This window comes from Melospiza melodia (genome assembly GCF_035770615.1).
Source record: "Melospiza melodia melodia isolate bMelMel2 chromosome 7 unlocalized genomic scaffold, bMelMel2.pri SUPER_7_unloc_1, whole genome shotgun sequence".
Classification (NCBI taxonomy): Eukaryota; Metazoa; Chordata; class Aves; order Passeriformes; family Passerellidae; genus Melospiza; species Melospiza melodia.
The window spans coordinates 206139-218954 of NW_026948497.1; the positions used below are offsets into that span (position 1 = coordinate 206139).

General features: G+C 59.1%; 2 protein-coding genes across 2 annotated transcripts; both read right to left on the reverse strand.

The window, feature by feature from the left end:
* Positions 1 to 2543: 2543 nt before the first annotated feature.
* LOC134432703 (uncharacterized) lies at positions 2544 to 4629 on the reverse strand. The gene is made up of 2 exons (XM_063181593.1): positions 4115 to 4629; positions 2544 to 3876 (listed from the first exon to the last, which is right to left on the reverse strand). The coding sequence occupies exons 1-2, from the start codon at positions 4556 to 4558 to the stop codon at positions 2989 to 2991; spliced, it is 1332 nt and encodes a 443-aa protein (XP_063037663.1). The 5' UTR covers positions 4559 to 4629; the 3' UTR covers positions 2544 to 2988.
* Positions 4570 to 11759, reverse strand: LOC134432671 (uncharacterized). The gene is made up of 8 exons (XM_063181563.1): positions 11295 to 11759; positions 10836 to 11159; positions 9559 to 10569; positions 8191 to 9159; positions 6746 to 7753; positions 5555 to 6541; positions 4666 to 5146; positions 4570 to 4613 (listed from the first exon to the last, which is right to left on the reverse strand). Exons 1-8 carry the CDS (start codon positions 11757 to 11759, stop codon positions 4570 to 4572), a joined length of 5289 nt encoding a protein of 1762 aa, XP_063037633.1.
* Positions 11760 to 12816: the final 1057 nt, after the last annotated feature.

The window sequence follows — 12816 nt, forward strand, 5'->3', positions numbered from 1 at the left end:
CTAAGCATGTGCTTGCATATCTTAGTTTGGATATTATATTGTAAAAATTATATTTCTTATAACTACTCTTTTTCATTTGTAAAAATAGATTTTATATATATTAATATAAATATCAATATATAAATATATTAAATATCTATAATGTATAAAATATATTATATATTATTGCATGTTGTTATATATAATATAAATATAGATTTGTACATTAAATATATATACAAATATATTTTTAAAACTATTTATTTCATATTTAAAAGAGTAGTTATAAGAAATACAGCATTCAACATACCATGAAACACCTCAGTAAAGTGCACCATACCCCAAGCAAAACCTGCTACCCTGGACAGCACTGTAATGGGCCAATCAAGCACCTTCACAGGTATGAAGGATGGAAAAATAAACCAATCCAAAGGGGCAAAAAACAGGATAAAAAGGGGATTCTGATCCTCTGAATTTGTGCCACTCTACCTGGGACATTGCTGCTGAAGCAGCCCCAGCGCTGGCACTGCAGCATCCTTGATGGGAATGCTCCCATTTGGCCCGTGGGCTCCCCTGCTTTAGACCTTTCTTTTTCTTTTTCTTTTTCTTTTTCTTTTTCTTTTTCTTTTTCTTTTTCTTTTTCTTTTTCTTTTTCTTTTTCTTTTTCTTTTTCTTTTTCTTTTTCTTTTTCTTTTTCTTTCTTTTTCTTTTTCTTTTTTCTTTTTCTTTCTGAAATCAATTTGGCACCCAGAGCTCTTTTTTTTAACAACACGAAATTCAGGATTCCCAGGGCACATTAAGTTCAGGATTCCTGGAGCACACGAAATTCACGACTCCCAGAGTACATGGAATTCAGGACTCCTGGGGCACACAAATTTGAGGATTCCCAGGGCACACAAGCAGACGGTGATCGGTCCCTCAGGGCTGAGCTCCAGCGGTGCCAGTGAATTCTCTCTGCAGGGACAGCCTGGCTGCCCTCCTCCGATGCCAAAGAGCGACAGAGAGAGGCTGCCCCCAACCCCTGCCCCCCATTCTCCCGCTAGCTCTGTGCCGCCCTCCCAGAGAAACTCCCAAAAACCAGAGGAGTTCCCCCTCCCCGCCTTCTCAAGCACTCAGCCATCAGCGCCTCTCAGCAACTCCGTGGGAAAAAAATTCCACAAGTAACAAGGAAAGAACAGAGAAAACCCAACCCCCAACAAGGGCTGGTGGTAGCTGCGGTTTTTGGGGGTTCCAGCGACACCCGGGGCGGGGTCAGTGCTCAGCAACGGGAGGGCCCCCAAACCACAGCCGGGTGTGCAAAACAAAGCTCACTCTTCGAAAACTGTAAAAGTTTAATAAGGGCTATAAAAGGATTGTGGCACTTGGCCAAAAACTCCTCCTTAACTTAACCCATCGTTCTCCAGATCTGGTTCCACTGCAGGGCTACAAACACATTCCTGAGTTCAGACATTATTCAAACATTCCCGGGATGTTTGGATGTTCCAGGAACTCTTGTGTGGTTTGAACCTCTGTCTTGTCTGCAGGACATTCTGTAGATTAGGTCAATATATTTGATTTCTTCTCCTGGTTCCATCCTGCTGTTTCACACCTACTGATCAATTAATGAATTCTTCTCAGGTTTGTGTCACTGTTATCATCACCTGGAGAGGCTGGGCCTGGGTGTGAGAAACAAGGGAATTGTTTTACACCTGAGTCAGTTACACAAAATCATTTTAACATTGCATAGTCCCTATTTTAATATTTATTGTTTGTCTATTTAATATTTGTCTATTTTTAATATTTTAAGGCTCATGATATAATATCTATTTATTACTCCAGCATTAAATTGCCTACACAGATAAACTGATCTATTATATTGTACCAGCAGGCAGCTACAAGGAATTATCAAAAATCAATAATCCAGTACCAGAGCAAAATTCTTCTGAAAGTGTTTTTTGGCAAAAGTCAATGCAGGATTGCAGCAGCCAATGCAGAATTGCAGCAGTCAATGCAGAATTGCAGAAACCAATGCAGAATTGCAGAAGCCAATTATTAAATAGTCATTTAAGACCCCTGCTGGTGGCCTTGTCCTGCTGGTCCCTGGCCCAGGCGAGGGCCGCGTCCTCGCAGGCATCACAGAGCTTGGTGACCTCCTCGACCAGCTGTTTCCATCACTCCTCGCGTGCAGCCACCAACTCCTGCCAGGCGCTGCCCACGGCTCTCACATCGGCTCAGGTGGGCCCAGGGGTGGCCCTGAGGGTGGTCAGGGTCCAGCCCAGACAGGGGACACCACGGTGGCCCAGGGAGGTGACACTGCTGTGATTCAGGGTCCTACGGAGGCTCTGGGTGAAGTTCTCCAGGTCCTCATGCAGGGAGTTTGGGGGCTTGTGTCGGAACTTGCCCCTGTGTGGCCCTGACTGGGTGGACACCACCTCACCCAGGGTGGCCACCACGGCCACCAGAGCCTGCAGCTGTGGAGGGGACACCTGGGAGGAGGACAGGAGAGGTGTCAGGGACCTGGTGGCACTTGCCCTGGAGGGCTCTGCTGTCCCCTCTGTCTCTTTGTGACCCCCTGTTCTCTCCTGCCACCCCCCGTCCCCTCTGCCACCCCTCGTGTTCCCTCTGCAGGGACATGGGGACACTGCAGAGGTAGCACCAGGGACATGGCACTACCAGCAGCCCAGAGGCACCAGTTCTGCCCCAGGCAGATGGCACTTGCGGGGCTCTTGCTGACACGAGGAGCTGCTGGCAGTTGAGGAGCTGCTGGCACTTGAGGGCTCTTGGTGACACGAAGAGCTGCTGGCACTCGAGGAGCTGGTGACACTTGAGGGGCTCTTGGTGACATGAAGAGCTGGTGGCACTTGAGAGTTGGTGGCACTGGAGGTGCTCTTGGTGACACAAGGAGCTGGTGGCACTTGAGGAACTGGTGGCACTGGAGGGGCTCTTGGTGACACAAGGAGCTGATGGCACTCAAGTGTCCACAAGTCTCTCCAGTGACATCACTACCCTGATGAACTCACAGCAGTGGCATCACTGTCCCCGCAGCAGACTTGGGATGTCCTTGATGGCCTTTTGACACTGCTCGGCCACTGTGCAGCTACTGGGGCCACTGGAGACACCTTGGCCACCAGAGGGTCTCAAGAGGATGTTGTCAATGAGCTCAAGTATCCCCAGCAGGTGATCCTTGGCCAGGCGGGTGCTGGCACGCCACAGCCGCTCAGACTCTGCCACTTCATCCAGCTTGGTCTGGGGGACTTCAGGGGACGCCTCGTTTGTCCCCTTCAGGATGGCCTCGATGTCCCTGAGCTGCCACTCCAAGTTCCAGTAGAACAAGGTGACTCTGTCACATGCAGCCACCAAGCGCTGCAGTGGCTCCAAGGCCACCACTGCCCAAGGTCCCCACCTGGTGGCCACCATTTCCCACCTGGTGGCCACCACAGCTTCTCCCATGGCCTCATTGGTGGCTGCAGCCACCGGGGCATCGTGCGGGGCCATTTCCCAAGTCACCTCCTCCCTGATCAGGGCCACCATCAGCTGCCGAGCTGTAATCACCTTCCTGCAGTCATCTCGGAGCTTGGTGGCCTCTCTGGCCAACTGGTCCCAGCTGTCCACAAGCTTGGCCACCATCTCCCGCCAGGCCTTGGCCGTGGCTCTCACATTGGCCCAAGTGGCCCCCAGGGTGGCCCTGAGGGTGGCCAGGGCTCGGCCCAAGGAGGGGACCACAGGGTGACCATGGGAGGTGACACCATGCTGGTTCAGGATCTTACGGAGCCTCCGGGTGAAGTTCTGCATGTTTTCATGCAGGGAGTCTTGGGAATGGTACAGGCACGTGGCCCCGTGTGGCCCAGTCATGGTTTCCACCACCTTGCCCAGGGTGGCCACCACGTCCACCATCACCTGCAGCTGCAGAGGCGACACCTGGGGAGGGGACAGGGGAGGTATCAGGGACCTGGTGGCACTTGTGGCCTCCTGGGTTGGCCCCTCTGCCCCGGAGGGGAGCCCTTTGCCCCTCCGTCCCTTTGTCAGCCACTTGTCCGGGCTGCCAACAACCACCAGCCCCCCTGTCCCCTCTCACCCTGTCCCTCCCATCCCCTGTGACCCCTCCTCCGACAGTGTCCCCTCTGTCCCACTCTCTCCCCCCACACCCCCATCGCACCTCTTGGAGCTCCATGGTCACTGGGGACATCTCAGGAATGCTCTGGGGAAACTCCAGGGGTTGAAGGAGCCTTGGGATGTCCTCGGTGGCTCTTTGGCACCGCTTGGCCACCCCACAGGCACTGGGGTTGCTTGGACAACCAGTGAACAAGAACTTGATGGCATCTGGAACTGCCCCCACCAGGTGACCCTTAGCCAGGCGGGCGTTCACCTCCCACAGCCACTCGACCTCGGCCACCTTGGCCACCAAGCCCCCAGGCACATCAGGGGACACCCAATTTGTCCCCTTCATGGCAGCCTCGATGTCCCTGAGCAGGCGCTGCAGCTCTCGGGGGAAGGCGGTGGCTTTGTCACATGTGGCCACCAAGCGCTCCAGCAGCCACAGGGCCGCCTCCAGCCGCTGTCTCACCATGGTGGCCCTTGTTGCCTCACTGGCAGCCACCATGGCCTGTTCCCTCACCTGGGCTCCATGCCCGGCCACCACTTCGGCCCCCTCCTCCCTGCCCAGGGCCTGACCCAGCTCCACCATGTTTTCCTGAGCTGTCCCATCACAGGGAGCCTCGTCCTGCAGCTCCCTGGCCTGGGCAGAGGCAGTGGCCACCATGTCGGCCACCTCAGTGGCCACCTCCTTGCAGGTGTTGGTGATCTTGGTGGCCCTCCTGGCCAGTTGGACCCACCTCTCCACAAGCACAGACACCGACCCCTGCCACTTGCTGGCCACCATTGTCACACGGTCCCAGGCGGTCCATGGGGTGCTCTCGTAGGCAGCCAAGGCCTGGCTGAGGGAGGTGAGAGGGTCACCATCATTGTAGGTGGCAGGGTCATCATCATTGTCAGTGCCATTGCGGTGCCACCAAGTGTCATCTGTGCAGTACAGGGTGACGCGGAGGTTCTCAGTGAAGTCCACCAGGTCCCAGTACAGTCTCACTGTGGACACGGGCAGCATCTCCTCATCCTGCCTGGGCAGGGTGGCCAGCAGCTCACCCAGGATGGCCACCACAGTGACCTGTGGCTGCAGCAGTGCCGGGGACAACTGGGGAGGGGACAGAGGACGTGTCAGGGACCTGGTGGCACTTACAGCCTGCTGGGTGTTCCACATCCACTGAGGTGTCCCTTTTGTCCCCTCCGTCCCTTTGTCAGCCTCTTGTTCCCTCTGTCACCCCCTGTCCATCCCCTCATAGCCCGTTCCACCCAGTGCTCCCATTGCTGTCCACTCTGCCACTCCCCCAGCCCCCATCTGCCCTCTCCCCCAACGTGTCCCCTCATCCCCCCTTTCCCCTCCACCCCTCTGTCACCTCCCCCCTTCCTGCCACTCCCTCCTGTCCCCTTTGTGACCCCCTGTCCCCTCCTGCAATCCTTCCTGTGTCCCCCCTATTCCCCCATTGCCACCCCTTCCACCCCAGTGTTCCCTCTGTCCCCCTCTCCCCCACCCCCGTCACACCTCTTGGAGCTCCATGCTCACTGGGGACACCTTGGTAATGTTTTGGATACTCTCTGGAGGTTGAAGGAGCCTTGGGATGTCCTCAGTGGCTCTTTGGCACCGCTCAGCCACCCCACAGGCACTGGGGCTGGTGGTCCCACAGGTGAAATAGAAGCCAATGATGTCTTGAAGTGTACCCAGTAGGTGATACTTGGCCAGGCAGGCGTTGGCCTCCCACAGCCGCTCGGCCTCGGCCACCTTGGCCACCAAATCCTCAGGGACTTTGGAGGACACCTCCTTTGTCCCCTTCAGGGTGGTCTCGATGTCCCTGAGCAGGCGCTGCAGCTCCTGGGGGAACGCGGTGGCTTCCTCACACGCGGCCACCAAGCGCTCCAGAGGCCTCAGGGCTGCCTCCATCAGCTGTCTCACCATGGTGGCCCTTGTTGCCTCGCTGGCAGCCACCACGGCATCTCTCCTCACCTTGGCCCCCTCCTCCCTGCCCAGGGCCTGACCCAGCTCTCCCTTGTTTTCCTGAGCTGTCCCATAACGGGCAGCCTTGTCCTGCAGCTCCCTGGCCCAGGTGGTGGTGGTGGCCGCTCTTTTGGCCGCTTCAGTGGCCACCTTCTTGCAGGTGTTGTAGAGCTTGGTGGCCTTCCTGGCAACCTGGGCCCAGCTTTTCACGAGCGCGTCCACCGACCCCTGCCACTCACTAGCTGCCATTGTCACACGCTTCCGGGTTGTCCATGGGGTGCTCTTGTAGGTGGCCAGGACCTGGCTCAGGGAGGTGACAGGGTCATCATCATTGGAGGTGACATTGTGGCGCCTGCAGGTGTCATCAATGCAGTTCATAGTGGCCCAGAGCTCATTGGTGAATTCCTCCAGAACCCAGTGCGGGCAACCGGGAGACATGAACACCAGCATCTCCTCGTCCACCCTGGGCAGGGTGGCCAGCAGCTCCCCCAGGGTGGCCACCACGGTGACCTGTGGCTGCAGCAGGACCAGAGACAGCTGGGGAGAGGACAGGGGAGGTGTCAGAGATCTGGTAGAACTTGCGGCCTCCTGGGGTGGCCTCCAGCCCCCAAAGGGTCTCCTTTATTCCCTCCATCCTTCTGTCAGCCTCTTGTTCCCTCTGCCACCCCCCTCCACCCTCTGTGTCCCTCCCATCCCCCTCTCAACCCCTCTCCCACAACCCCTTTCCCCACCCTGTCGCACCTCTTGCAGCTCCTTGCTCACTGGGGACACCTTGGGGAAACCTTGGGGACACTTTCGGGATCGAAGGAGCCTTGGGATGTCCTTGATGGCTCTCTGGCACCGCTCAGCCACCCCAGTGGTGCTATCGCGACTACCATCGAAATAGAACTTGAAGATGTCTCCAACTGCCCCCTCCAGGTGACCTTTGACCAGGTGGGCATTGGCCTCCCACAGCCGCTCGACCTCGGCCACCTTGGCCACCAAGTCCTCATGGACATTGGGGGACGCCTCATTTGTCCCCTTCAGGGCAGCCTTGATGTCCCCAACCCTGTGCTGCAGCTCCCGGGGGAACGCGGTGGCTTCGTCACACGCGGCCACCAAGCGCTCCAGCAGCCCCAGGGCCGCCTCCACCCGCTGTCTCCTCCTGGTGGCTCTTGTTGCCTGGGTGGCGGCCATGATGGCCATGCTCCTCACCTGGGCTTCATCCCAGGCCACCACCTCAGCCCTCTCCTCCCTGCCCTGGCCTTGACCCAGCTCCCCCATGTTTTTCTGAGCTGTCCCATAACGGGCAGCCTTCTCCTGCAGCTTTCTCACTCGGGCGGTGGCGGTGGCCTCCTCAGAGGCTGCCTCAGTGGCCACCTCCCTGTAGGCATTGCAGAGCTTGGTGGCCTTCCTGGCCAGCTCGGCCCAACTGTCCACAAGCAGAGACACTGACTCGTGCCACTCACTGGCCGCCATTCTCACATTGAACCAGGTGGTCCATGGCGTGCTCTTGTACGCTGCCAGGGCCTGGCTCAGGGAGGTGACAGGGTCACCATAACTGCAGGTGACATTGCAGTGGTACCAGACACCCTTAGTGCACTCCATGGTTCCCCAGAGCTGATGGGTAAATTCATTTAGGTCCCTGTGCAAGCACCCTGGGGGCATCAGCAGCAGCATCTTCTCCTCGTCCCGCCTGGGAAGGGTGGCCAGCAGCTCGCCCAGGATGGCCACCACGGTGACCTGTGGCTGCAGCAGGGCCGGGGACAGCTGGGGAGGGGACAGGGGAGGTGTCAGGGACCTGGTGGCACTTAGGGCCTGCTGTGGTGCCCCCCCCACCAAGGGATCCCTTTTGTCCCCTCCATCTCTTTGTCAGCCTCTTAATCCCTCTGCCACCCCTTTCCCCCCCCCATAGCCCCTCCCACCCCCTGCCACCCCACGCTGCCTCCTCTGCCACACCCATCAGCCCCCCATGTCCCCTCCCCACCATGCACGCCCCATCCCCCTCTGCTCCCTTACCCCTTTTCCCTCCACTCATCTGTCACCTCCCCCCTTCCTGCCACTCCCTCTTGTCCCCTCCCACCATCCCCGTGTATCCCTCCCTCCCCAATAATTGCCCCTTCCCCTCAGTGTCCCCTCAGTCCCCCCTCTCCTCCCCCAGGTCCTGTCCCCCCTCCCCCGTTGAACCTCTTGGGCTCCATGCTCACTGGGGACACCTTGGGGACACTCTGGGAATGCTCCAGGGGTCGAAGGAGCCTTGGGATATCCTCGATGGCTCTTCGGCACCGCTCGGCCACCTCACAGGCACTGTTGGAACCACCATTGAACAAGAACTTGATGGTGTCTGGAACTGCCCCCAGCAGGTGATCCTTGGCAAGGTGGGCGTTGGCCTCCCACAGCCGCTGGGCCACAGCCACCTTGGACATTAAGTCCTCGAGGACATTGGAGGATGCCTCATTTGTCCCCTTCAGGGTGGTCTTGATTTTCCAAACCCTGCGCTGCAGCTCTCGGGGGAACGCGGTGGCTTTGTCACACCCGGCCACCAAGCGCTCCAGCAGCCCCAGGGCCGCCTCCACCCGCCGTCTTACCATGGTGGCCCTTGTTGCCTCGCTGGCAGCCACCATGGCCTCTCTCCTCTTCTGGGCTTTATAGGTGTCTTCCTCCTCAGCCTCCTTCTCCTTGCCCAGAGCCTGACCCAACTCTCCCATGTTTTCCTGAGCTGGTGCAAAAATGGCAGTCCTGTCCTGCCATTCCCTGGCTGTGCCCACCCTGTCGGCCGCCTCAGCGGCCACGTCTCTGCAAGTGTTGTGGAGCTTGGTGGCTGCACTTGCCAGCTGGCTCCACCTGTCCACAAGCACAGACACCATCCCCTGCCACTCACTGGCCACCATTGTCACATCATTCCAGGTGATACCTGGGGTGCTCTCCCAGGCTGCCAGGGCCTGGCTTAGGGGGGTGTCGGGATCCTTATTATTGGAGGTGACATTGCGGCGCCACCAGGTGTCATCAACGCAGTACAGGGTGACCCGGAGGTCCCTGGTGAAGTCCGCCAGGTCCCAGTACAGGCGCCCTGCGGACACGGGCAGCAGCATCTCATCCCTCCTGGGCAGGGTGTCCAGCAGCTCACCCAGGGTGGCCACCACAGTGATCTGTGGCTGCAGCAGGCCTGGGGACAGCTGGGGAGGGGACAGGGGAGGTGTCAGGGACCTGGTGGCACTTGTGGCCTCTTGGGGTGGCCCCTGGCCCCTGAGGGGTCCCCTTTGTCACCTCCATCCCTTTGTCAGCCTCTTGTTCCCTCTGCCCCCCACTGCCCCTCCCGTCATAGCCCCTTGCGCCCCCTGTTCCCACTGCTGTCCTTTCTGCCAGCACCAATGTCCCCTCCCCACCTTATTCCCTCCATTCCCCACTGCCCCCTTCCCCCCTTTCCCCTCCCCCTCTCAGTCACCGCCCTCTTCTGGCTACTCCCTCCTGTCCTCTTTGTGACCCCCGGCCCCTCCTGCCATTCCCCATCACCTATCACCCGCTCCCCCATGGTATCTCCTCTGTCCCCCTCTCCCCGCATCCCCCTGTCTCACCTTTTGGAGATCCATACTCACTGGGAACACCTTGGGGACACTCTGGGGATGCTCTGGGTGTTGAAGGAGCCTTGGGATGACCTCCATGGCTCTTTGGCACTGCTTGGCCACCTCACAGGCACTGGGGCTGGAGGGACGACCAGTGAAATAGAAGTTGATGATGTCTTGAAGTGTCCCCAGTAGGTGACTCTTGGCCAGGTGGATGTTGGCCTCCCACAGCCGCTCGGTCATGGGAACCTGGGCCAACAAGTCCTCGGGGACATCGAGGGATGCCTCATTTGTACCCTTCAGGGTGGCCTCAGTGTACTTGAGCCGCCACTGCAGCTCCCGGGGCAACGCGGAGGCTTCGTCACATGCGGCCACCAAGCGCTCCAGCAGCCCCAGGGCCGCCTCCAGCCGCTGTCTCACCATGGTGGCCCTTGTTGCCTCTCTGGCAGCCACCATGGCCTCTATCCTCTTCTGGGCTTCACGCCAGGCCACCACCTCGGCCCCCTCCTCCCTGCCCAGGGCCTGACCCAGCTCCACCATGTTTTCCTGAGCTATCCCATAACGGGCAGCCTCGTCCTGCAGCTCCCTGGCCCGGGCGGTAGCTGTGGCTGCCTTGGTGGCCGCCTTGGCAGCCAAATCTCTGCAGGTGTCATGGAGCTTGGTGGCTTTCTCGGCCAGCTTGGCCCACCTGTTCACGAGCGCATACGCTGACCTGTGCCACTTGCTGGCTGCCATTGTCACACGGTTCCGGGGGGTCCCTGGGGTGCTCTTGTAGGCAGCCAGGGCCTGGCTCAGGTAGGTTACAGGGTTATCACCATCAGAGATGACATTGCGGTGCCACCAGGTGCCCTCAATGCAGTACAGGGTGACCCGGAGGTCCCTGGTGAAGTCCTCCAGGTCCTGGTACAGTCTCCCTGCAGACCCAAGCAGCATCATCTCCTTGTCTCGCCTGGGCACGGTGTCCAGCAGCTCACCCAGGGTGGCCACCACGGTGACCTGTGGCTGCAGTAGGGCCGGGGACAGCTGGGGAGGTGACAGGGGAGGTGTCAGGGACCTGGTGGCAATTACAGCCTCCTGGGTTCGCCCTTGGTGTCCGAGGGGTTCCTTTTGTCCCTTCCATTCATTTCTCAGTCTCTTGTTCCTTCTGCCACCCCCTCCCCTTATAGTCCTTCCCACTCTCTGCCCCCAATGCTGTCCCCTCTGTCACCCCCAGCAGGCCCCGTGTCACCTCCCTCCCCAGTGTTCCCTCTCTCCCTCCCCCTCTCCCCACACCCCAGGCCAAGTCACACCTCTTGGAGTTCCATGCTCACTGGGGACTCCCTGGGGACACTCTGGGGACACTCCGGAGTTTGAAGGAGCCTTGGGATGTCCTCGATGGCTCTTTGGCACCGCTTGGCCACCCCACAGGCACTGGGGCTGGTGGGACCACCAGTGAACAAGAACTTGATGGCGTCTGGAAATGTCCTCACCAGGTGACGCATGGCCTGGCGGGCGCTGGCCTCCCACAGCCGCTTGGCCAGGGCAGCCTTGGCCACCAAGGCCTCGGGGCCATAGGAGAACTCCTTCTTTCTCCCCTCCAGGGTGTCCTCCATGTCCCTGGGCAGGTGGGACAACTCCCGAGGGAATGCGGTAGCTTCATCACACGCGGCCACCAAATGCTCCAGCAGCCCCAGGGCCACCTCCACCCGCTGTCTCACCATGGTGGCCCTGGTTGCCTCGCTGGCAGCCACCTTGGCATCTCTCCTCACCTGGGCTTCATGCCTGGCCACCATCTCGGCCCCCTCCTCCCCGCCCAGGGCCTGACCTGGCTCCACCATATTTTCCTGAGGTGTCGCATAACGGGCAGCCTCGTCCTGCAGCTCTCTTGCCCGGGTGGTGGCAGTGGCCTCCTCAGAGGCCACCTCAGTGACCACCTCCCTGCAGGTCTTGTGGAGCTTGGTTGCTTTCTTGGCCAGCTTGGCCCAGCTTTTCTCAATTCCTCCCAGTGACATCTGCCATCTGAGGAACGGCCATATCACACACTTCTGGGGAGTCCCTGGGTTGCTGTCATAGGTGGCCAGGGCCTGGCTCAGGGAGGTAAGAGGGTTAATATCATCATTGGTGACATTCCAGAGCCGCCAGGTGTCATCAGTGCTGTACAGGGTGGCCCGGAGTTCCCTGGTGAATTCCTCCAGGTCCCGGTGCAGGCTCACTGCAGACCCCCCGAGCAGCATCTCATTCTCCCTGGGCAGGGTGGCCAGCAGCTCGCCCAGGATGGCCACAGCGCTGTCCTGTGGCTGCAGCAGGGCTGGGGACAGCTGGGGAGGGGACAGGGGAGTTGTCAGGGACCTGGTTGCACTTACAGCCTCCTGAGACTGCCCCTGTTCCCTCCTGGGGGCCCCTTTGTCCCCTCCCTGGTGGGCTCTGCTGTCCCCTCTGTCCCTTTTTCACTTCCCCGACACCTCTGCCCCTCTCTGCCACCTCCTGTTGTCCCCCCCCCACCTCTCTGTCACCTCCCCACTTCCTCCTGTGCCCTCCTGTCTGCTTTGTGACCCCCTGTCCCTCCTGCCACCCCCGTGTCCCCTCCATCCCCCACTGCCTTTTATCACTCCCCCCACCCCTATGTCCCCTCTGTCCTGTCACCCCTCCCTCCACTCCAGAATTGTCGCACCTCGAGGGGCTCCATGGCAGCTGGGGACATTCCAGGAACACTGGGAGTGCCTTGGGGACACTCCAGGGACATTCTGAGGATACTCCGAGGACACTCCGGGGGCACTCCGGGTGACAAACATGCCCGTATGAAGGTTGGGGACATGTAGGAATGGGGCGCAGCTGCATAGGGGAAACAGGAAGAGGTGACGTAAAATGCCCTTCCCCCACCGTGGGGCCAGGGCAAGGACCCCAGTGTTCCCCCCAATGTCCCCATTGGGACCCCGATGTCCTCTCAGGGTCCCCAACAAGGCTCAAGTGTCCCCTGATGTCCTGTTGGGGACACTGGAGCCACACCAGGGTCCTGTTGGGGACACTGTGGGGACATTAGGGACATCGTGGTGACCCAAAATGGGACAGGGGATGTCAGGGTGGCCCTGGTGACCCCAAGGAAAGGACACAGGGGTATCCCAAAGTCCCCAACAGAACACTGGGGAGTCCCTGGTGTCCCCAGCTGGACATCAGGGGGACACTTGGGCCTTGTGTTGGTCATTGGGGCAACACCTCGGCCATGTGGGGACACTCAGGGGACATCAGGGTCCCATTGGGGACATTGGAGGGACATTGGGGACCCTGCCCTGG

Coding starts and splice junctions, on each gene's coding strand:
- LOC134432703 (XM_063181593.1), bottom strand. CDS start 4,558: ATGGTGGCTGCCAGTGAGGCAACAAGGGCCACCATGGTGAGACAGCGG. Junction 3,877..4,114: donor TGACCATGGAGCTCCAAGAG/GTGCGATGGGGG, acceptor TCCCCTCCCCAG/GTGTCGCCTCTGCAGCTGCA.
- LOC134432671 (XM_063181563.1), bottom strand. CDS start 11,759: ATGCTGCTCGGGGGGTCTGCAGTGAGCCTGCACCGGGACCTGGAGGAA. Junction 11,160..11,294: donor TGGCCAGGCATGAAGCCCAG/GTGAGGAGAGAT, acceptor TTCCCTCGGGAG/TTGTCCCACCTGCCCAGGGA. Junction 9,160..9,558: donor TGAGTATGGATCTCCAAAAG/GTGAGACAGGGG, acceptor TCCCCTCCCCAG/CTGTCCCCAGGCCTGCTGCA.